The sequence below is a fragment of the Tachysurus vachellii genome, chromosome 1, assembly GCF_030014155.1.
Source record: "Tachysurus vachellii isolate PV-2020 chromosome 1, HZAU_Pvac_v1, whole genome shotgun sequence".
Taxonomy (NCBI): Eukaryota; Metazoa; Chordata; class Actinopteri; order Siluriformes; family Bagridae; genus Tachysurus; species Tachysurus vachellii.
Genome location: NC_083460.1, coordinates 16,232,704 through 16,257,501, shown reverse-complemented (window position 1 = coordinate 16,257,501; position 24,798 = coordinate 16,232,704). Strand labels below are relative to the sequence as shown.

Below are 24,798 nucleotides of genomic sequence, written 5' to 3'. Positions count from 1 at the left end.
TTTTTTTTTTTTTTATCTCTGGTGTCAGATCTGTATAAGCTGTAACTTTCACTCTGCGGGTTTTGCTATCGGAAATGATCATGATTTATTATTTTCCTAGAACATCATGTTTTATTCCTTGGAATTCAGATGATCTGGTTTAAAGAAATTGCGCAAAATTCCAAAAACACTATGTCGTCATCACCATGGTGTGTTTAAAAATACCAGTAGAAGCGAAGTGAATTATTATAGGTGTGAATTTGGCTTTGCTTCATTTTTTTTGTTTTTATTTTACATTATTTTAATACAATATTGATTAGGCAGATATTCACGATATGAATACTGTGATATCCGGACGTCAAAGTCAATCGATACTCCAAAAACTACAACTCGTTAATGAACTAATGACTTCTGTTATTCCTCTATTGCCGATATGCTGTCCTAATCCTTCAATACAGAGATCTGTGGATTAGTAGGTTATTAGTAAGCCTTTTATTTTATGTACAGCGTGAAATAAGGTTTTCACGACAAGCGTGACAAAGGTAACTCATGGGTTGAAAACAATCTCGAAGATCTATTACACTTGCGGGTAAAAGTGTGCCAGCATTTGGCGTCACTCACTAAGTATTGTTGTGATAGGGATGTGGTAGCTCAGTGGTTAAGGTGTTCGACTACTGATTGGAAGGTCACTGGTTCGAATCCCAGGTCCACCAAGTTGCTACTGCAGGGCGTCTGAGCAAGGGCCTTACCCCTTAATTGCTCAGGTGTATAAACTGAAATAAAAAATGTAAGTCACTCTGGATAAGAGTGTCTGCTATATGTAAATGATAGTGTTTGTACTTGATATATATATATCGATGTTATGTTTTACAAAACAGAAACCTCTTTATTTCTTGCTAACCCTTTAATTCTGAAGTCTGACCCACTTCACCCCACGTCAAAGTTGTGGGAAGTTATCTCCGCAAAGCCAAAAGGACAGGATGTCCGGAACATTCTATCAACAGCTTCACAAACACATGCAGAGCACTCTGGGGAAGTCGATTTCACTGAGCAGCTTTTAACTTCTTAAAAGCCCTTTTTCTGCAGGAAACGGCTTGCTGGAGGCTAACCACGGACAGATGTCTCAACACGACAGCTTCCTCTATAGAAAAGGGACGTAAAGATATCAAACCCCACAGAGCAGGATCGGCACACTCGCCATGACAACAACAAAAAAATTTCAAAAAAAATAAAATAAAGTAAGAATATGGAAGAAAAAATAAAGTTCGTTCAGGAATGGAACTTCAGGGCGTCTGGGTAGTCAAGTCATCACTTTCACTTATTGGGACGGGACAGAAAATATTGTATTGTACTGCAGGATGTTAGACAAAAGACGTTGTAAGTCATTAAAGGTTGTTTTTCAGAGCTCCAGGTGGAAGATTCCGAACAATAACATTTTCACTTTATGGGCTTCATGTTTGAAAAAATCTATCATCTGTCATCGTCATCTATCAACTAATAATCTGATTTTAGGACCATTAAAAGATACAGTGCCTTGCATAAGTTTTTGCACCCCTTGTTCTTTTCTACTTTTAGTATTGTTCCAAGCTGTAAATGAGATGATATCATGAATCTATACAATATTTTACTGATTTTAGACCGTTTTAATATTATGGGTTGTTTTTTGTGGATTCACAACAATGCCGGTTAAATCCATTTCCACTCCAGGTTATCACACAATTCTGAAAAGCTCAAAATGGGCTGAATATTTATGTAAGTATCTGTACATGCCATCAGCATGCCTTTAAGGATGATCTGTTTTTTGGCTTTCTCGTGTTTCCCATTAAAAAAGAAAAAAAAAAGCTGATTTTATTTTTGTTCAGAATGTATGATATTTCTATACAAGGCCATACAAGGTACTCCAAAAAACTTCCTGCTCCATTTGGTTATGGCTTCTTTTTAAGTGAAAAAGAAGAATTAAATGTGTGATTTACTTCTTAAGAAGTATTTACTGTTATGTGAATATATGCTTGTAAGGTTCGTATAATTCTCAAATTCAGAGGCTATGTTGGAGACTATCAGGTGTAGTAAGTCTTTGAAAGGACTTCAGGACCTCTGATCTTCATATATGTTACATGTTTAACCAATAACTAAAGGGTATTTGGCTGTAAAGATCAACTAAATGTGCAGTATGTCTGTTCTTTGAGAAGAAGTATATCATACTCCTTCTCTGCAAGGAACAGCCATGATACCTGAAGCGACAAGAGGGCGTAGAAAACGCAGTACGTCCTAGAAGAAAGTGTCTGCGTCTCAGAGTAGCTGGGACTCTAACCAAGTCAACTCAGCTTTTAATGACGTGTTTGAAAATCTCTCACGTAGGAAATATTGTATTCAATAAAGGCTGGCAACAAGGAACAAAAACGTATAAGTTGTTTCTTAATGAGCAGCGGTCAATCTCGTATCTATTTCCTGTCTGCATGCTGTTGATCTTGCTAGATTTCAGTAAAAAGAGTACTGATTCTCAACGGCTCTGGTCCTCCGAGTGCTGTCGTTGTCATTGTACTCTTCCGCGGTGCCAGCAGGGAGTTCCAGCAGCCTTTCAGAGCTGTTGCTTCTGCTCCGGAGACCTCCATGGGCTGTGGGTGAGGAAGAGGAGCTGGAGGAGAGCTGTGCCTCATGCACTGGGGTTGCTGGAAGCTGTGAGACTCCAGGAAGATGAAGGTTTGGCTGAGCAGCATCGCTCCGGCAGCTGGGTTCCCGTGAAGGCGTGGAGACGTTGGGAACATCTGCAATGGAAACTTAGATGATTAGACACTCCTTAGCATGGGCCCGGTCTCTGCACCAGCTTTGAAGTATATGATGATCTTCAAAATCTTAAAATTATTAGTACTTAGGAGCCCAGTAGTGGCATATTTGTGAACCTGGGATTTGAACTCACACCCTTCTGATCGGTAGCCTAACACCTTAGGCTACCACGTCCCACGTATTTACCCAAGTACGATGATACTGGTAAAGTTAAACGTATAAGATGCCCTTGGTTAAAATGGAGAAGTTCAGAAGTACAGTGTGTCTTAGACATTTTGTTAACTATTAAAAAGTCTAGGAATGAATTAATGAAAAGCCCTACAAAGAGTTCACCGTGAATAGACCGTGTGTGTGTGTGTGTGTGAAAATGATTCCATGCAAACACACTCCTTTTAATCAGACCAGCATATTAATGGCGCTTTTACAAACAGCATGAGCACATCCACACATCTGAATGTTTGTTTGTGTGTGATGGAGCATGTTAAGACTCGCAGGAGAACAGAGTGGTACTGTGCTGCCTCAGAGCCCAATGGAAGGCATTCATCTACTGCGGCTAGACTGGCACAGAGAAGGGAAAGAGCAACAGCGAGCGAAAGTATCGGCGTGAGCAAGAGAAAGGGGTCGTGTTCACAAGTTCAACGAGTTTGTGTTCTGCCTCCTCAGTCAGACGACGAGCCCACTCATCCATCATAGCAGCACATTCAGTGGTTTGATACCAAGCTCTGCTTATCTCCCATCAGGACCCACTTTCCTCACTGCTTAGCTCCAGTTTCACTGTTTGTAACACCTCCTTTCATATATTAGAGATTAGGGATGGTGGGAAAAGCTGTACAGATGGCAACAGGTGTGTAATGCAGAGTGACCAGTGTGTATAGTGGATGTTCTTAGGTAGCTGTCTAAGATACACAGTTTTTTAAAAAAGCTGATTCAGCGTATATTCTAAATATATTGTGTGGTGTATCAGAATGTCTACAGAACGCTAAAATTTCTTCCAGCCTTTATATAAATAAAACACCATGCTCTTAAAAGTTTGATTTTCCACTTTATATATATTATATTTATTTATAGGATGTTTATTCCATAAATTGCTTACTAATATCTGAAAAAAGAAGAACTGGTAAGAAGATGAAGAAGCATATATTAGCTAGCCAGTATTAACAGTGAAGTTTATGAATAAAGGCTATACTATTTATATTTTAAAATTCCTTTCCCAAAATCATGTCAGGTTAGGTCATATTAGTTAAACCTAACATAAAAATCGATAGGCATTTGCCATTTTCACTTGAAATGCTTAAAATAAATCATGTAATATATTTAGGTGTGCTAACTAGCTAGCATTAGCAGTGAAAATCTGGACAGGTTACCTTATGTTTATTAGCAGTCAAGAGTTTGTCATTATGACGGAAAAAGCGTCAGTCAAAATTGTGTCAGGCTAGCTCAGGTTTGCTAGCTGGCTAGTATTCTCGTAAAAACTATGAATGTTAGTTTTAAGTAAATTTAGCTTTTCTTAAAGTCCTGTCAGATTACATCATATGCTAGCAACAGCTAACAGAGAGCATTTGTTGGTTGTTAATATGGCTTTTATACTAAAGGTTCTGTTTAAATCATGTCAGGTCTGTGAGCTTGCTAGCATTAGCATTTAAAGTTCATTCATTCATTCATCTTCTACCGCTTATCCGAAGTACCTCGGGTCACGGGGAGCCTGTGCCTATCTCAGGCGTCATCGGGCATCAAGGCAGGATACACCCTGGACGGAGTGCCAACCCATCGCAGGGCACACACACACACACACTCTCATTCACTCACACACTCACACACTACGGACAATTTTCCAGAGATGCCAATCAACCTACCATGCATGTCTTTGGACCGGGGGAGGAAACCGGAGTACCCGGAGGAAACCCCCGAGGCACAGGGAGAACATGCAAACTCCACACACACAAGGCGGAGGTGGGAATCGAACCCCAACCCTGGAGGTGTGAGGCGAATGTGCTAACCACTAAGCCACCGTGCCCCCCCTCCCCCCCACATTTAAAGTTAATAAATATTAATCGATAGAATTCCTCTTGTTCCTGTTTGGCTAGTTTTATGTGTATCTATTCAAAAGGTATTATTAAAAAAACAACAATTCTGAATCCAGTCAGGTTAGCTCATATTAGCTAGCCAGTTAGCATAAGTGAGGAACATTATGAATATGTATAAATAATTAATGAAATCTAGTTAATTAGCTAGCATTAGCAATATAAATCTATGATCATAGCCTGTCAGATTAGCTATCTGGCTTTAAAATGTGAAAATATATTTCTATCATAAATAGAACTTGATTCACTAATTTGTACATATTTATAATTTAATAGACTCCCAGTTTAGTTCAGTTCATTTACAGGTTTTAAGTCCAACAGAGTGACTGGAGTGTGTGTGTGTGTGTGTGTGTGTCCGTGTTTGTGTGTGCGTGCATGTGCATGTGTGCGTGTGTGTGTGTGTGTGTGTGTGTGTGTGTGTGTGTGTGTGTGTGTGTGAGTGTATTACCCGAGGGACTGCGCTGCACCTGAACGTATGAGCGCAGTGTGATGTCAGCAGAGCCGCCGGACTCCAGTGGGATTGGGTGAGTGTGAAAATGCTTCAGCATGTCACACACCGTCTGGAACCAGAGGTGATGCACGTGGCATTGGCCATTTTCATTCACTGACAACCGCAGATGCTGTCAAAACACAACACACAGTAACACTCAGTGGCTTTAGTGTTTGTGTTTATCATGAAACATAACACTGACAAAGTGTGTGTTAGAGCCGTGGTCAATAACAGGAAGCTTCAATGTGACATATTATATAATAACATAATAAAATGGATATATAATAAATAATATAAAATATTTAAATAAATAAATAAAATGAAACTGCTGTGGTATAAGCAATAAATGTTGATGATTATTTACCTAGACCATCATGCCCTGTTTATTACTTACTTACTCACTATACAATACAATAAAAGCTTATCTATTATTTATACAATGATTTTAAGGGGTGTGTGTAGCCTGACAGGACCTTATAAACACAAACTATTCACTAAAAACACTATTCATCCTTAAAGAAATTAATCTGTATTTTATTGTACTTACCGCCAGGTCAAAAATATACCAGGTTTGTAATGTTTAAAGTCTAGTTCTTACTCAAATATAAATCTGAACTGCACTGCCTTAGAGTTTTTTACTCATGAATCACTGAAATAGAACCTGGTGATAAAGTGCAGCATAGTGCAAATATCACTCAGGAACATGTAGGCAAAATGTATGTAAGTCTTGAATATCTCAGGCCTTTAGAGGTCAAATTATATCATATCATATATCAGGTATGAATAACCGTCAATTTCTACACTTTAGTGATGCACCACAGATGCATAGCAGGTATCTACTCCACACCCCACACACACACACACACACACACACACACACACACACACACACACACACACACAAACACCCCTTTGGACTTTATTCTCCATAATGTAGTGTATACCTTCTGGACACAGGAGCGGAGTGGGAAAATTCCACCTCCACATGCAGACAGATCAGTTAACATACAGAACTAGCAAAGGGGAAAGTCAGAGAGGAGACCTCTCGGTTGTAGAGAAAGGGCAGCACTATGAAAGAAAGCTTCAGGTTGCCAACAGCGACACCGGAGTACGATGGAATCTTGGAAGGCAGGATGTAAAAAGATTGTGTTTCATGCAGATCGCAGTGGCCGTGTGCCACCGCTATGGATAAATGCTCACACAGAAATCAAGAGTATATTTATAATGAACTCGGTGCCCTCTGTGTCTGTTTATCTTACAATCAAACCGTTTCACAGGACATGTTCATTCTGTATGCAAGTGCAGAATGAGTAGAAAAGAGATCGAAGGACTGAATTGTACAATTGAACAATCTACTAAACAAAATATTCATGTTCAGTCCTACAGTTATATACATAATAAATAATTTATACGACAATGCTGTTAATTTCTTGAATCCGATTGGTCACTTAGTGCTAAACTCATGATTCCTGCTTGATACACACTTACACACTTACACCGGATTTCTCAGGTTTCTGCTCAACATGAAATGTTTGCATCAATGAGACGTCATGGGGAACCCTGCAAAACTTCTGTTGTGTTGTGTTGTTTTGTGCAATTCAAGCTTACCTTAGCTTTTCCCTGAAAGTTAAATGTGAGCACATATTCTCCCGGCCGTGTCTCGCTCTGCCGGATCACGAACAGTCCGTGGCTCCGAGCTCCACCTGCCAGCACCAACTGCGCTGCTCGCACGCGTGATAGAGTCCCGTGGAACCATGGGTAACCGATAAGAGTGGCAGCCACCTCCATCTCAGCAGGAGCATCAGCAGGACCTGAATACATGAATAACGAGTGACGTGAGACTGTTACCCTTCTCTATTTGCATTATAAATAAAAAAAGGAAAGATTATTTCAAGTGAAGTTTGCTATGATTATGAAGGGTTGAATAAAAATCATGTACTAGACCAATCCTCCAATCAAATTCCTTTCTATTTAAATGACCTTCATTGAGCATTCTTTTGATCATGTTTTTGAATATTAATGAGCCTCTAAGGTTATAATAATTCTGATACAGAGAGAACAAACATTAGCAGTAGTTCAGTACTACGTGCTTGGGTCTGTTAAAGGTGGGGTGCATATTGTTTGAAAAATGCTTCAGAAAACTGAGTCGGGCCGACAAACAAAACAAACATGTAGCCAATGAGCATAAAGGGGCGTGTCTTGTCAAGAGAGTGTTCAGTGCGCATGTCTGACATTAGCCAAAAACAAGTGAAACATTGACTTGGTGTATAAAAACGAAAAGCGAAAAAATGCTTACGATAAGGCAAGAAGTAGGACCCGTGTTAATATAGGATCAGATTTCCAGCGCTGGAGAGAACTGAACGTCATTTGTATTACCATAATATTACTCATTGAGTTCATTTATTGATAAAAATATCCCCTCGGCCAGCTGCCCCAGCAGGTTCCGCCATAATAGGGGTGACACCCATTTGGGTTAGGGGCGTGTTTGTTTTGGTGATTTCAAATGTCAACATTGGTTTTCAAACATTGTGGACCCCATCTTTAAACCATGTTGTGTCTTCTTCCTAAGCAAAGAAAATCTCAAATTTCTTTATACCTTAATGTTACAAAAAACACATTTAAAAAAATGCCATATATGGCATGCATTAATTCAGAACACTTTTGCTATGATTAAAAAATGAAGGAAACAAAAAGACTCATCGGACAACTAGACAAACGACTGAAACAGTGAAATTGCTTGTGAGCGTGTGAAGTTCATCCCAGACCTACTAATCTATCTCTTTCTAAGTTAATGTTTCTTTTAACTTGTTTTTGGATTTGCTGTTATGTTTTGTTGTATTTTTTGGTGGTGATGTTGCATTTTTCTGATTCGTTGTGTGTTTTTGGTTTTCTTGCATTTTCTGATTTATTTATTTTTTTGGTTTGTTTACTGATTTGTCATTTTGGTTTTGTTGTTTTTGTTTGTTGCGTCTTGTTAGCTTCCTGCTCGGTTGAGGTAACAAACATAAAAAAACGTGATGAAAAATTGTCGAACGTATAAACAGGTATTCTACAAAGAGTACAGTTTGTGTATACCTGATGATGGGCTTGTACTCTGTGCCTCTGGCAGCTGCAGAAAGCGCTCTAAGGGCACGTGAGAGGGGTGTTGTGTGAACGGCAGTTCCCTGCAGCGGACAGTAGGGGTGCTGTAATGATCGACAGCTGCGGCGCACGACCTCTCAGGACCCCTGTGTACACCTGAGATGAGCAAGAAACAATCCCACAGGTCACGTGGTGAACTCGAGCTGGTCTTTTACATAGACTTTATTTTATACTCGACCATTGACTGTCTTTGGACAAGCACGAGACTTGCACCAGAATGCTGTTTATTGATTTTAGCTCTATGTTCAGTCTGATGGATCTTAATGAGCTCCTCTCTGAACTCAGGTGAACTTGTTGTGCAACTGGATGCCGAGCATCTCCGAAGCAGACTTTGGCTGTCTGCAATGAGAATGTCTTGTTTCTTAAGTGAGTTTAAACAGGGGCTGTTTAATATCATCGGTGAATATAAATAAATGGTTTTTGAATCGCTGTCCTTTCCAATACATTTTTAAATGGTGACAGAACGGGAGGTAACCCACCTTCAGACAGGAGCTCACAGCTGCAGGAGGCCACCATGGAGAATTCTTTGGACGTTTGTCCGTGCGGACATGACGCAAGCTCGATGTCATCACCGCTGTCCCTGAAATACACACAAGATCTGTTCTAGTCACATGTTTTATGAAGTAAAGAGGTGAATATTTAATAGCTTTGTAATTGTGTGATGATTAATCCCTTTACATGGTGAAATTCTGACACTATAAATTTAGTTTTTCTTACACATGGGTCTCAACCTCAATTTCTATTATTTTTGAAATTATGGTTAGCAACAAAAGTCTAAAAGGAAACTGCACATAAATTTTGGATGTATTCCCATGTCTAAAAATCTAATTTCCAAAAACCTGTCTAAATTTGCAAATTTTTAGCTAATCTACCTTAGAAACATAAACATGATCTTTGTAGGAAGACAAGAACATATTCACATTTTTGTGCTGAACTGGATTTCAAAAGGTTTGGCTGAAAAAAAAAAAAAATTTGTCATGTTTCTAACTGTATATATTACCAACAGTCTCTTATTTTTGAGACTATTATGGTCATATGGAAGCCATCAAATGTAATATTAGGGTTAGGGTTAGGGTTACCCTAACCCTAAACCTAACCCAAGAAAATACATATAATTAGAGGACTGAAATTATAGTAGACCAAAAAATAGACCGGATTTAAGCCATACACCACTAACTCAGTGACAGACGTCCATTTACGTCTCTTATTAGTCACAGGATTGACCCGATAATGTGTATTCAGGCCTTAATATTGGCTTCTACTGTCCAGTTCTGTACTATTGCTGCCAATACCAATTCATGCTACAACTATGATCAATGGTTGTGCACTGTGCACACTCCATCCAATCTTTTTTTCTCCTTCCTTCCTTCCTTCCTTCCTTCCTTCCTTCATTCATTCATTCATTCCAAAGGCAAATATTTATCCTTGCTGTTTACCCAGGATCTATGCAGTCCTGGATGTCAGCAACCCACGAGTTCTTCTGAAGAGAGTCGATGGTCTCCAAGATATACTCGCCGCTATTTTCCACCTGTAGCAGAGCACAAAGCTACGGTGTTACTAAAGACCGGCACATTTCCCAGCACTATTTACAAACAGTGAAGCCACACAGATTAAAAGTTTCCACATTAGCACTTTAACATATATAATGTTGTTTTATTGCCCAAAAATTTCATGTTATAACCTTATTAATATCAGCTATGTGTATATGACAACTTAAACAAAATCCTCAATTCTGATTGGTCAAAAGGTGTCGATTCATTTTCTATAACAGCAGATTTTAAAGTAGTGCTGCCTCCAAGACAAATTCTCGTTCATGATGTCGTTTCCTTAGTAACAGTTCAGTATTTCCTGCCATGTTAAAGTTTTCTGTAAGAAGACATTTATTTAACATTTATGAAATGCGTCTCAAGTGTCAGCTTTTTGTAACAGTCAGCACCAAATGCTGTAACTTTAAACTTTCCAACACAGCAAACTCGTTTTGTTTTTCTTTGTTTTTCGCTAACAAAAGCTGAGATTTTTTTTCTCTTATTTTCTTAAATGAGAGTCTGGTGAGAAAATAACTGCTTATAGCTGCAATAACATAGCAGATTCTTAATATAACAGTTTCATGGACGTTCCATTGAACATTACGTTGAACTATAAACACATAAAATGTATAATGTATAATGTGTGTAATAAATAACAATAGTAATCGTCTGGAATAAAACAATTCAGGACTTTACTGTTAATGGAAAATCATCAACTGAGGTATCAACAGAAATGGATCAATCTTTGAACCAGAAAAAATAATTGTAAATAATTCTTTATTTGTATTATAGGTTTTTAAAAAAATTATTAGTTCAAGTGAACTTTGTTAGATTATGGGTTTATGGGTTTAAGGGTTGTGGGATCATCATCACGCATAAAATATCTTGCATAGAAATCATGTCTTTGACCGATCTTCCAATCAAATTCCTTTCTGTTTAAACGGCTTTATTGAGCATGCTATTGCTTTTGAATATTAATGAGCGTGTAGGGTTATAATCCCACAGCGAGAACAAAGAATTACAAACTAATTTACAGTTAAGACGTAAACTAAAAAAAAGTTCTAGAAAAATACTAAAAATGGAACAAACGCAACAGACACTAATGAGATTGTGTATCTGTGCAAGTATGATGCCATGATACCTTGAGTACAAATGTGTTGTCTTTGTCAGGCATCTCCAGAGGCATTGTGGTCCTCACCTCCACGATGGCAGACAAAGGCACGCTCACTTTCGGCTTGGAGGACTAGATGTGAAGAGAATTTTTTTAACCATTAAAAAATACATAAGCAGAATCAGGATGAAATACACAAAACTTAGAGTACAGTACACCATACAGTAGGAATGGTGTGTGTATGTGTGTGTGTATGTGTGTGATATAATGATGCAAATATGACATCAAGTCTCAAATAAACAGGGATGAATTAAATTAAACTGAAATAAATATGGGGGCACGGTGGCTTCGCCTCACACCTCCAGGGTTTGGGGTTCGATTCCCGCCTCCGCCTTGTGTGTGTGGAGTTTGCATGTTCTCCCCGTGCCTCGGCGGTTTCCTCCGGGTACTCTGGTTTCCTCCCCCGGTCTAAAGACATGCATGGTAGGTTGATTGGCATCTCTGGAAAATTGTCCGTAGTGTGTGATTGCATGAGTGAATGAGTGTGTGTGTGCCCGGCGATGGGTTGGCACTCCGTTCAGGGTGTATCCTGCCTTGATGCCCGATGACGCCTGAGATAGGCACAGGCTCCCTGTGACCCGAGGTAGTTCGGATAAGTGGTAGAAAATGAGTGAATGAATGAATGAAATAAATATAAATGGTATATTCTGAACAAAACTCATACTCATTTTATCCGACCGTAAAACGTTTATTTCGAATACGTTCCCATCGATGGTAGAGCAGCCGAGGACAATTAAAAATAATGAAGATTCAAGAATTTACAATACTGATTTAATGAGACTACAGCATTGGTCTAAAGCAGCAGCACCTTAACATTTGCAAGAAAGGGAACTAGGGCTGTATGAAAAGGACAAAATTAGCATTTTGGTAGCTGCAGCAATATATTACACCAAACACCTGATCTTGTAATTTGATGTAATCAGCGTTAATCAGGACAAACATAATTCTGTTTCTTCCTTTCTTTTAAACCTCATCAATGCTGATCATAAAACATGCCAAACTGTCCAGATATTTATCTGAACATGAACAGAATAACTACATCTCAGATCCAGCAGATGGAGTGAAAGTGTTCAGTTTGGAGAGACTAAAGTTTGAAAACGATAGCATTCTGTTTACAATGTAACATGAGGAAACGAAGAATGAAGCTTCCGTTGTGGCTAGAAATGGTGTTTTAACCGTCTGGAAGTCATTTTAGACAAGAAGTCAAGAAGGAAGTCATTATCAAGACGTCCTGAAAAAAAGGGTCTCTGGGAAATGGCAGTCTGAGACCTGATGTAGTGATAAGGAAACATTTATATCTGTTCTACAGGAAAATACTATTTAAAGCTAGGATTAGTCTCGCAAATTACAAAGGAATGTAAGCTGGAAGTGCGTATTCTATCTATAGACATGCTAAAAAGACAATAAAAAGAGTATAAATAACTTATATTTAACTTATCAATATCAATTTAACAATATAACTTATATATAACGTATAAATAACAAGAAACAAACAAACCATGTGACAAACCAAGTGACAAAAAAAAAACAAGTTTATCTCTAAATTTCTGTTTATCTGCAATCCTGCATTGCTTCGGAGAAATTCTGACCTACTTGTCTTTACATAATTTCGTCAGTTCAGTGATGTTTTAAGTCTGGTATAAAATGGAGTTTATTGTCGTCTCAATAGCTACAAGTTTCCCAGGACATGTGGCTGCAAAACAAACCCAAATCATCACTCCATCTCCACCAATGTGTGACGGTTGGTATGAGGTGTTTGTGGTGATAAACAGAGTTTGGGTTTTGTCCAATATGACACTGTACATGATGACAAAACTTCTCCACCTTGGCCTCCAGACCAAAGAAGATCTTTAACTTTTTCCCAGATGCAGTTGTGCCAGCTAATGAAGTCATATATTCCATCTCATTGTAGAATGGCTTGGAGAATTGTTTGGAGGCTTTATAACCTCTCTCAGATTAATAAGCAGCAGCAGCTGCTTCTCATTCTCTAAGGACAAAGCTGATGTCCTTACTTCTTGGTATGATGTACATGCACATCTGAAAAGTTCTGCTTTTAAAGAGGTAGCGCCACTTCGTTATGATTAATTCATTTTGGGTGCAACATTAGAAACACCGGGCTGCTAACTACATTTGTAATGATAGTAGGAGTAGGAAATTCATTCCACTGTCACCTGAGGTTATCTGTGTGGTTAGAGAAGTTGTTAAAGATCACATTTTTAAATTAAATCCCATTAATTTGATAAATAAAAAGACAGAACTGAAGCAGGGTGTACTTTCTTTGTTCATGTTAACACTTATGATATAGCAGCTACAAACAGCCAATCCACCAGGCTTTCTACATATCCATTCGTTTTTACTATCGAAAAGATAACGTATTAAATTGAACATGTTAATTTAGTCATATTTGAATTACAGCCAGAACGATTTGATAGATCTGCTTCAAACCCTTCTAATCACGTGAAAATACCAAAATACCTACTATCATAACAACGTATTAAGGATCTCACTAGGAGCATCTGCTAAATTTTTCTTCTTCATGTGGTTATATGTGCATGCAAACGTTTGCTCTATACTGCAGTTAACATTAGCTTGCACAGCAGGTATTGCGTTGCTTGCTGACACAGAACAACATGCTTCCTATAAAACAGCTTGGACAAGACTGATGTAAATCAAAGATAATCGGAGGAAGCGTAATTTAAGGCGGCATCGACACCAATGGATTTATATTGCCCTTTAGCCAGCGCTCTTCACCCAGAGGAATGGGGAGACACACACCCAGATCCGGAGGCAGTGCAGTGGCATGCTAGAGCCAGCTGAAACAAAGCCAGGTCTTGGCTCAGAACCGGATCCTACACCAGCTGGCAATTTTATACACACACAGCAGAGCTGTCCTCACATTACTGCAGTTTGTGCACTGAGAATGGGTTTAGGTGTTGTGTGTGTTTGTGTACATATATATATATATGTATATATATATATATATATATATATATATATATATATATATATATATATATATACACACACACACACATATATATATATCAGTATGTAGTGTGTTGATGCGATAGCACAAAATTTACATTTAAGTTAAAGATTTATGAGTACGTAACAAATTTTTTACCAATAAACAAATTGCTGTTACTGTGGTTATTTTGGAAAGCGTTAGCAATTGTTAAGTAAATTTCAGAGAATATTATGATTATCAAGGTAATCAAGGGGATTCCCAGTAATATTGAGTAGCTAGAGCTCAGTTAGCTAGCCAGCTAGCTATAAGAAATGGTAGAAGAACATGGACGGGATTAAAATTCACATGCATTTGTAAAACTGTAACACAAATGAAGTGCACAGAGGTTTCTTAATTTAGACATAATTTAGTGTTTGATGGGATGTTATGTGCACAATCCACTCCAGAAAATGGATATTATCCACAATAGCAAAACCACCAGAATAGTGCACTAGGTTATAATGTATAGGGTTGGAATTATAAACATAAGATGTTTTTAACATGTTTTAAAACTTTGCAGCTATGCTCCTACCTTTGGTGGTACATAAAACTCAAGCAGGAACTTCTCGCCACCTTCTAAGCTGGTTCTTGTCTTTCTGAGCAGCAACCTGCACTTCTGCCACTGTGCAGTGCCCATACAGTTGGTATCATCTGCCACCATGTAGCGCAGTGTTCCCTCCCTCTGGATCTCCAGGAGTTCAACACGGTGACCCTGTAAGCCTCGTGCCCACCTCAGCTTCTGGCTCCAGCGGTCATGTCCACCTGCCTCAGCTCCGTTTGACTTCCTGACACAAGTGCCCACCGTATCTAGCTCAGGAGGTGCACGCCGTTGCCAGATCTCCCTCACGCCATCTACCACACACAGACTCATGTTCCTCAACGAGAAACCTTTCTTGAATCGGGCCTTAGAGTGACCCATGGAAACATCCTCTGAACTTCGTGACTGACCCAGTGCTGCCACCCTGTGCCCGTGGAGGGTAGAGCTTGCAGAGGCTCCACCCCCTCCGCTGTCCATGCTATCCAGAGATTCACTAGAGGCACCTGTCTCTTTCCGGCGCTGGTATAGCTCGTGGTTGTAGGAGGGTAGCGGGCAGCCCTGAATCCCTGCGAAAGGTGCAATTGCGTACTTGGGTGCCAAGGAAGCACCAGGTGACCCGGGTTGATGTGCCTGATTTAGGGCAGCAGAGAAGCAGTCCAGGAAGTGTCGAGCAAAGTGACGCGAGAAGCTGGCGTCAGCTCCCGGTGCGTCGTAGCATGGGTTCTCTGTGACAAATTGACGGAACTTGTGGGCAAAGTCTGCAGCAGAGGCACGGGCATGCAACTCACAGAACTCCTTCCAGTCAGGCAGCGGGCACGAGGAGAGCTCCGGGCTGCCGGGCGATCCTTCACCATTCATCCCTGGGCCATGCCAACGGCCTGGCAGCACACTGCGAGACAAAAAGAGAAAGAACGGATCAGACATCCTGCTATAGACGAGGAGGACAAGGAGAATGGAGGAAGAAACAGAAGAATTTGAACAGGGGTTGGTCTTGGGGTGGACAAGGCTGACTATTGGTTAACATCACTGTGCATGTTTCACAGTATACAAAAGTGACAGAAACAGGGTTTGTATAAATGAAAGACTGCTACAGTGTCCTGCTAGTGGAAATTGGTGCCTGGCACTGAGCAGAGAAACACACTGCCCTGCTTTCGTTATCAACCATATGGATCGATTAAAGAAGGGGAGTGTGTAAGAAAAGGTGTTTATGAGTTCCAGGGGGAGACATGGAACAGGGTTGATAAGATAGAGGGATGTCAGAGAAAGGAAAGAAAGCCTTGAGGAACTCAACAACACAGCAATATTAGCCTTAAATTTGCCTTATCCTAGGTTCCTTTAAGTCTGACCAACTCTGTCTTTGAATATACATGAACAAGAACAAGTGATGCTGAAATAATCCCCTGGCCTACTTTTGTCCCAATGTGAGTGAGAATGGAGAATGTGTTCAGGAGCAGAGGTGTGAATCTGCCAGCACTTTCTTTCCTAAACGAAGCTGACAACCAGCTACTTTCCACCCCATTCAGACTGAGACTCATTGAGTCTCTTGCTCTCTCTCTTTCTCTTTGTCTATCCATCTCCCACAAGTCTCGCCAAGCTCTGCTGCCAAGCTCATTGTATCACAGACAAGCTCTCTTTGTGGTTTTGTGGTGTCAAGAAAAACCAACACATTCTATTATCGCCAACCGACATCAAGCTTTTCTCTGTCATCTCCCTCCGTCTATTCCCCTTCTCTTTTCTCCCTGCTCTATTGAAAGAACTCTTCTATGCAAATTATACCATTTGAGCCCCCCCCTGTATTTTCCCACCCTCTTGCATTATTCTCTCCTTTTCAGCTTTTATTTGGGGCTTCACTTTTTTGGAGAATACAGCCAAGGCCAAACCGGACCCCATTTATCATGTCATCACGTGTGTGTGTGTGTGTGTGTTGTATGTGTGTGTGTGTTCCAAATGCTGCTTTATTTTTAGAGTGTTTGTGCGATGCGTCCAATGTGCTCAGCTCATTTCCAAGTAGGGTTTCTCACAGGAGTTCACAATCAAAGCTAATTTCCAAAACACTTCCAACAAAAACTGAGGCTTGGAATCTGGTAATGCCATGAGAGGTAAATGTAACTGTTTTTCAAGGACAATGTGACAAAGTCTCTATTTCTAGCCTGATTTTCCAGATTTTACAAACAGGAAATAGAAACTAGGTCAGCATCAGCCAGGTGAACATCTAGGGTCCACAGGCTGATTTATGCTTTCTGAATAAGGATTCTGCCCTCCTTAAAAGGCTGTTCCACTTTGGATTGTGAAAACCTCGTGAACATGATGAAGAAGCCACTCTCTAGATAGAAATGTCCAAGAGTCCACTTAAACTTCACAGCGCTTGGTCAGTATAATGTATGGACGCTTTTACTTTACCGCTATAAACGCAGTTACCTCAAGGGTAAATATTTTGAATAGGAAAATAAACCCACTGGAACATTTGGTCTCATAGCCAAAACTTTGCCCCATGAGTTTTTGTTAAGGTTAGTATATAGTAGTACCCATAGTTCCAACTTGAATTTTCCATAGTTTGTGGAAATGCATGTTGCTTCCAAGCTACCCCAACAAAGGTTATTATAACTCTGAGGCAGTGCATTGGAGCATCTAGTTGCTTGGTGGACTAGCTAGTGTTTTTATGATTTATCAACAGTACATCCTTAATTCCACAAGTTTCATTACTTATTTCATTTGGTTGATATTGGATGTACTTGGATGGCTTTGATGGCATTTGATGGTTCATGTTATTAAGGTTACAATAAGGAATACGTTCGATAAATAATTTTTTAATGATGGCAAGTTCCATATTAGATATATTTTAGATCATTTTAAATAAATCTCAATAAAAGGTTACAAAGCTTTTCTTGATTTACATTTTAAAACTCCAAGTGCCTCAAATACTCATATATCAGTTACAAAGGCAACTTGTGACAAATGATGAAAAATCGAATACAGTTAATATACACAACTACATTACAGACAAATCCTGGAAACTGCCATGGATTGTCACCTTATCCCTCACTTCCTGTTTGAATTTCCTGTAATTTCCTGTTTGCTTCCTATTCAGTAGCAGTAGCTTTTATTCTATTGTCCAAAATTAGCGACAACAGAAATGTTAAATGTTGGTACTCGCATGTTCACATCCAGATATGCTTAAAACGGCAACATCGTTTCTCAGGTCTGAGGAGAAACTGAGACAAGTGGATAAGAGTGGGAAACACGAACATGTTCAGAACGTTAGCATAATGCTAAAACTAGGCTACTCTTCAATTTAGGAAGGGTATGGTCAAAAAGAAATGTCACCTAGAAATGCTCACGTGTCTAGCAGGCATTAGCATAACCCCATTCGATTAATCCTCCCTTTGACTTCCTTTTCAAGAATTCATTCTATAATATTTTCTAAATAGGTTTGTTACTAGACCTGGTTAGCATCAGCACATAGGAGGTTTCAGTTGCTTTTATTTTGGGTTTGAATCTATAAAATTACCTGACAGTCTGTGCCCTATATTGGGTTTTACAAGCACCAGTGGTGCTGGAATAAAAATCTCAAAGGTAATACATAAGAACAAAGCAGAAAAAATGGGGCTCGCTGGGATTAGCGGTCTAAAGTTGTGTGACAAATTGCCTTCAAATTGTGATTCTGTTTAAAAAAGGTCATGACACACAGACTCTCAGGTGCATGACCAGAACGTCCAAACTTTCTCTCTGCACGCCACCATGAATCTGTAAGCTTAGATGACAAGCGTGTAAAAGAACGAGTCTGTGTATACACTGAATTTAGCTTCTTCCATAGTCCTGCTCAACACTTAACCCTTAATGTCCCAGGAACCATTGGAGGGTCCAGACTTACTTTCTATAAGGTTCACTGTAGGTACTGAATAATGTGCTTTTAGGAGAAGTCTACAGCAGGGAGACAGGGAGAGAGAGACAGGGAGAGAGACAGAGAGAGAGACAGGGAGAGAGACAGAGAGAGAGACAGTGAGAGAGACAGTGAGAGAGAGACAGGGAGAGAGACAGAGAGAGAGACAGTGAGAGAGAGATACAGGAAGAGAGAGACAGGGAGAGAGAGACAGGGAGAGAGACAGGGAGAGAGAGACAGGGAGAGAGACAGAGAGAGAGACAGTGAGAGAGAGATACAGGAAGAGAGAGACAGGGAGAGAGAGACAGGGAGAGAGACAGGGAGAGAGAGACAGGGAGAGAGACAGGGAGAGAGAGACAGGGAGAGAGACAGAGAGAGAGAGACAGGGAGAGAGACAGAGAGAGAGACAGTGAGAGAGAGATACAGGAAGAGAGAGACAGGGAAAGAGAGACAGGGAGAGAGAGAGACAGTGAGAGAGAGACAGGCAGAGTGCCCTACACTATCCCGCAGAGCAGCTCACATTAATAACCATAACATAGCTGTCCCTGAGGAGCTCTCAGATCTATAAGTTATATGAATGAGGAGGCTGTTAAATGTACCTGTACATCACTAATGATCCTGTTTCAGTTTAACTTAAAGATAAAGTTACGTTTAAATAAGACATTAAATAACACAAATAAATTGAGGATAAAACTGGGATATATATACAGCATCAAGAACCTGAACCTGTACATCATTACACAATATGGACTAAGAATATTTCAGTTCCTTTACATTCAGGAATGTTCAACCCCAAAGATACAGAAGATGCACAAGTGAAGGAACTCACATGAAAACCAAAGGCACAGATAAGAAGAGTAGAATTATTAAATCATGAAATTATATGAAGCCTTGATTTGTCATTTCCTGATTAGCCATTTTGCCAAATGACACATTTAACATGACACATAATAAACACTGATGTTTGTTAAAGTTTAGTTTACCTGTAAAACACACTAAAATCTATCCTTTAGTTTACACAGTGAGATACTGAACACCATGCTGTTGGCTTGTGCCTATAGTAGACAGGAGCTATTTAATGCTTGATTCTCAGCAGGTTGTAATAAACCGGCTTGAAAAAACAACAGGCTTGAAGGACGGCCGCGTTCAGAAGGACCTTACTCTGAGGTCAACTCTTAACAAGATCAGCTTGGTGGCACAAATTCATACCGAACACATTGCACTCCATGTGCCGGAAAACAGAAAGCACTAACAAACAAAACTAACAAAATAAAAATAATCCCCGTAATGATGAATAAAGAATAAATTATCTAATGATGTAGATCCCTGTGTGAGCTAGTAAGATAGTATAGAATACCGAATAGAGTATTATACTACTGTATATTAGAACTGGGACATTAGTCTAAATCTGTGATGTGCCTTGAAGTTTAATTATTCTACTCTGTTTATCCTACATATGCAACAGAAATGGGGACAGTCGTGTCCCAGGTGTGAAAACCAGAGAGCCATTTTGTTTTAGTTCTTTAAGAACAATCCTTAACGCTCGACTGCTCAGCTATGAGCTTAGCCTGGGTTCTGATGTACTTAGTGCTGTAATGATTGTTTTTGTTGTAGTTCTGTTTGTCCCGCAGTGTGAGGACATTGTCGATTGATCAGATCAGGGTTTGAGAAGGTCGTCCTGCTTCACAGAAACGTGAACGGGAAAGACCTCAGCCTGAGATAAGGTTCATAGTCACATGCACAGATGCAAATGCACAGATATCTAACAGGTATAACCGTATATGAGTCAAAGACCAGACGGTGTTTATATCAGTGAGTCAGATTTCAAATGGGTATCAAACTTTTTTCAGGTATAAACATCTCAATGTTCAAGTAGATATTAGTCTGAAAGTTACTACCTAGGATCGGGATCGAGATGGCCACCGTAAGGAGCCTTACTAGAAAGATTTTGGCGAATGAATGGAGTTGATATGAGTGTGAATGGTGTTTGACTTCGAATCGTTTTGATTCTTAATATAAAATCGTTAACATTAAATTCAAACACTAAAGTGACAAATCAATCCAATACGGAGTATCAGCGTCAGGACCGATTCTTACCCGAGCCGCTGGACTGGTCTTTAATCTGATCCTCTGGTGTTTTTAACACCCCGAATGTGTGATTTTATCTGACACAACATAGCTCATGTGCACAAATTGCCGTAATGCGTGTTGCTGATACACCTGCGGTCAGCTTGGTTGGCATGGTTACTGAGAGGATGTCAGGAATGGCTTGGTGTATAAGAGCTTTGATATCAATATCGACTAGTAGACTAGTAGACTTACTGATAGTACAGAAGCTGTGTGAGATGTTAAGAGTTTATGCAGCTGCTGTTGTGTGTGTGATTTATAGCGTTCAGTGCAGAGATCTGGGGATTCGCATGACCAGGACGTACGGAGAATCTATCATTCCAGTTTAAGTGTATTAACAATCAATGAGAGAACAGGAAGAGAGAGAGAGGTGTGTTTTTATACTCCATCCCAGCTGCTAAAACAATCTGTGTGTGTATCTTGGTAAGAAGAGCCCTCCGGGTCATGTGGGTGAAAGAGTGGAAGTGTGTGTGTGTGTGTGTGTGTGTGTGTGTTTGTGTGTGGGGTGGTCTAATGAAGAATCCAGAGTTTGTGCTACTGCCCAAATCGCTGACCTCAGATCAGTCGAGTCCACATGTGATCTCCTGCTCCTTCTGGCTGATCTGAGATCAGCAGTGACCCTCAGAAGGTCACAGTAACGAGCCTTAACTGTTTCATAATCAGAATATAGCACAGTCTACTGCAGGTCTGTTGAATACATTTCTGCAAGCCGATACCCATGAACTCTGCAGAGAGGAACTCCACATTCATAGCAGACCTTGTATGTGTGTGTGTGTGTATGTGTGTGTGTGTGTGTGTGTGTGTGTGTGTGTGTGTGTGTGTGTGTGAGAGAGAGACACTAATTTTCCTATGACGCACTACGTTATGCAGAGGAGACATCCAGGCTATGATGCTGGTTCAATGCCCTTTAGAGATAAATAATGTTTGAGAGATAAACAAGCTGCCCAGTAAAACCATCTTTGTGTTACTCTGAACTCACAAAAAGTGGCTCTCAGAGTCTCAGATTGTTCATCCATTTAAACAGTATCTCAATATGCAGAAATCACCATGAGCTCTGTTTGTGATGGCTGAAAATTTCAGCTCAGCTCGCTGCTGTTAGCTGTAAACAAAATGATGATGTAAATCCAGAAAAACAGCTACTATCAACTACTTTACTTTACTATCAACTAATTAAGCAGGCCGGGTTATTAGACTGGCATGACAATATGGGGTGGGTATTAATTAGCATAGCCATGCATATTCATAAATGGAATTTTCTAAAGTGGGGGCACGGTGGCTTAGTGGTTAGCAAGTTTGCCTCACACCTCCAGGGTCGGGGTTCGACTCCCGCCTCCACCTTGTGTGTGTGGAGTTTGCATGTATTCCCCGTGCCTCGGGGGTTTCCTCCGGGTACTCCGGTTTCCTCCCCCGGTCCAAAGACATGCATGGTAGGTTGATTGGCATCTCTGGAAAATTGTCCCTAATGTGTGATTGCGTGAGTGAATGAGTGTGTGTGTGTGTGTGTGCCCTGCGATGGGTTGGCACTCTGTCCAGGGTGTATCCTGCCTTGATGCCTGATGACGCCTGAGGTAGTTCGGAAAGCGGTAGAAGATGAATGAATGAATGAATTTTCTAAAGACTAAAGATAATATATTCTTTGAAAAAAAACAAAACAAAAAAAAAAAACGGATATTTTCAACAGAAATGTTTCTATCTTCAAAGTAAATGTTGATATCAAACCTATTTCTGCTCTCTGAGTTGTCCATAAACTTCATAAACATCTCTAATTTTGAAAATTTTTAATGTTAATATGTTTAATATGTTAGGATAATCAACAGAAGGAAAAAAACAACAAAGTCGACTGAGTCCCGGTTTACTGTAGATCAGACTCATGATAAAATAATTCATTTAATTATGCTGATTGAAAATATCTGATGAGCTGATTTCTACTCCACCGGAGCAATGGAACGCCAGCGTGCTGCTAAAAAGGGATAATACAGTAAAAGGAAAAAGTTCTTGGGCTATTTTAGTAGTTTTAATAAGTTTAATAATCTTTAATATTTTATTATTGTACCTAAATTGAAGTTTTCTTTAACTTAACACATGCTCAGACACACACACACACACACACACACACACTATTTCTGTTTTGGAATGCAAATGTACTTGTGCAGAAAGCCTAACAAACATACTGTTACTCAAAGTGTGTAAATGGAAGAGTGAAGCTCCGTAGTGACATGTAAACACCCCAGGGATGTGAACACCAGTGTGATTTCTAAGTCTAGCTTTGTCCATCCGGGTGTGTGCAGCTCTGTTACAGTAATGTAGATGGCACAACACACACACACACACACACACACACACACAAACACACACACACACAAACACACACACACAAACACACACACACACACACACACAAACACACACACACACACACACACACATACACACACACACACACACACACACATAAATACAGAGGTCTGCTTTCTAACAAAATCTTAAGCACATGTTGAAACCATGATTCTAATCACACAGACAAAACAACCCTCTCTCTCTCTCTCTCTCTCTCTCTCTCTCTCTCTCTCTTACTCTCTCCCTCTCTCTTACTCTCCCTCTCTCTCTCTGTCTCTCCCTCCCTTTCTCTCTCTCTCTCTCTCTCTCTGTCTCTCTCTCTCCCTCTCTCTCTCTCCCTCTCTCTCTCTCTCTTTCTTTCTCTTTCTCTGTGAGACAATAGCATATCCGTGTTCAATCAGAATGCCAGGTCAAAGGCAAGAGAGTTTTAGCTCCAATCAGAAAAACAAAACCAGTGGCACAGAAATCAGATCCTAAATTCTCTCTATTCACCTTCCGTGTCTATCTCAAGATCAATACATTCGCTCCGGAAAGGTGAAGGCTGTGAGGACTGAGTCATCAAAGCTACGGCCAAAAGAAAAAGGAGGTTAAGGTTCTGGATATTTTAGTTTGTTTTTGTGTTATTCGTAAAGTGGCTTTCCATAAAGTGAGAAATAATCCCTGTTATAGGAAACTAATCAACGATGGCATGGTGTGATATGTCCTAACATGAAGCAATTACTATTTCTATTACCGTTCCTTAAGTATATCAATCCCTTTACAACAGTAATTTGCCTGTGGTTAAACTTTTTAATTTATTAATGAACATGTCATGATTTCGACCATTTGTTAGAACATTCAATGTTGTAAAATCTCTGTAAGACAGGACAAGTTAGTTCTGGTTATTGTTTACACAACAACAATAACCACAACAAAAATGGAGCTTACAGAGAAAGCAGAAAGCTCACACTCCACCGCCATGAAGACTTTCACATGGTGGAAAACCGATCTGTTGCTATAGAAACGATTATGTCTTAGAAATTAAATTACGAACAAAATGTATTAAAGGAAATTTGAAAAGTGAAATATTTTATATTTTGGGATTCAGTTTAAAAAAAGATCACTGAGGGATTTTGGGGATCTCGTCCGACCCTGGATCAAGTCATGATCCGATAACCACCATAATGTCTCATCATCCATTATTAAAGGAAAAAATGTTTGTAAATGGGGATAATGTCAGCGCTTGGCAACACCGAGCATCTCCGTGTGTTTCAGATGATCATAACCAAGCCTGGTGTTATTGACTTGTTTGGAGAGACCTGTTTATAAAGAAGTGCTTGGAGTGTTGCTGCTGCTGGTGATTTAAATGGTGATCGAAAGTGTTTATGTTCACAACCTGTGTAGGATACAGAGCATTTCTACTGATGCACTGCTGCTTTCATGAATGAAACACCCCCCCCCCTCCTCCTCCTCCTCCTCTTCCTCTCTCTCTCCCTCTCTCTTTCCTCTTGTCTCAGTCCCCGAAACGTCTGTTTTAGTCCAACAGAATTAATCCAACAGCCTCCTGCGCACCTTCAGCCAAGTTTCTCCTATATTGTGCGTAAAATCATAATAATACTGCAAAACTTAATCGATTAATACGATTATCACGGATGTGCTTAAGGAGGAAGAAGAGACGGATTCCGAGCGCAGAGAAACACCGACACATCTGCATCTACACCTGAGCTCTAACATCTGCTCTACTGACCAGATGTGACA

The 24,798-nt window shown here is 39.9% G+C and overlaps 1 protein-coding gene across 1 annotated transcript in view; it reads right to left on the bottom strand.

The window, feature by feature from the left end:
- Positions 1-255: 255 nt before the first annotated feature.
- The window catches only part of LOC132848756 (SH2B adapter protein 2), a 25,010-nt gene continuing 467 nt past the window's right edge, over positions 256-24,798 (bottom strand). The window contains exons 2-9 of the mRNA XM_060874736.1: positions 14,712-15,606; positions 11,143-11,244; positions 9,912-10,003; positions 8,955-9,055; positions 8,410-8,571; positions 6,943-7,145; positions 5,293-5,464; positions 256-2,744 (exon numbers count right to left, since the gene is read on the bottom strand). Of these exons, the coding sequence (XP_060730719.1) occupies positions 2,458-2,744; positions 5,293-5,464; positions 6,943-7,145; positions 8,410-8,571; positions 8,955-9,055; positions 9,912-10,003; positions 11,143-11,244; positions 14,712-15,575 (1,983 nt within the window). The 5' untranslated portion in view covers positions 15,576-15,606 and the 3' untranslated portion in view covers positions 256-2,457. The remainder of the gene's footprint in view (positions 2,745-5,292; positions 5,465-6,942; positions 7,146-8,409; positions 8,572-8,954; positions 9,056-9,911; positions 10,004-11,142; positions 11,245-14,711; positions 15,607-24,798) is intronic.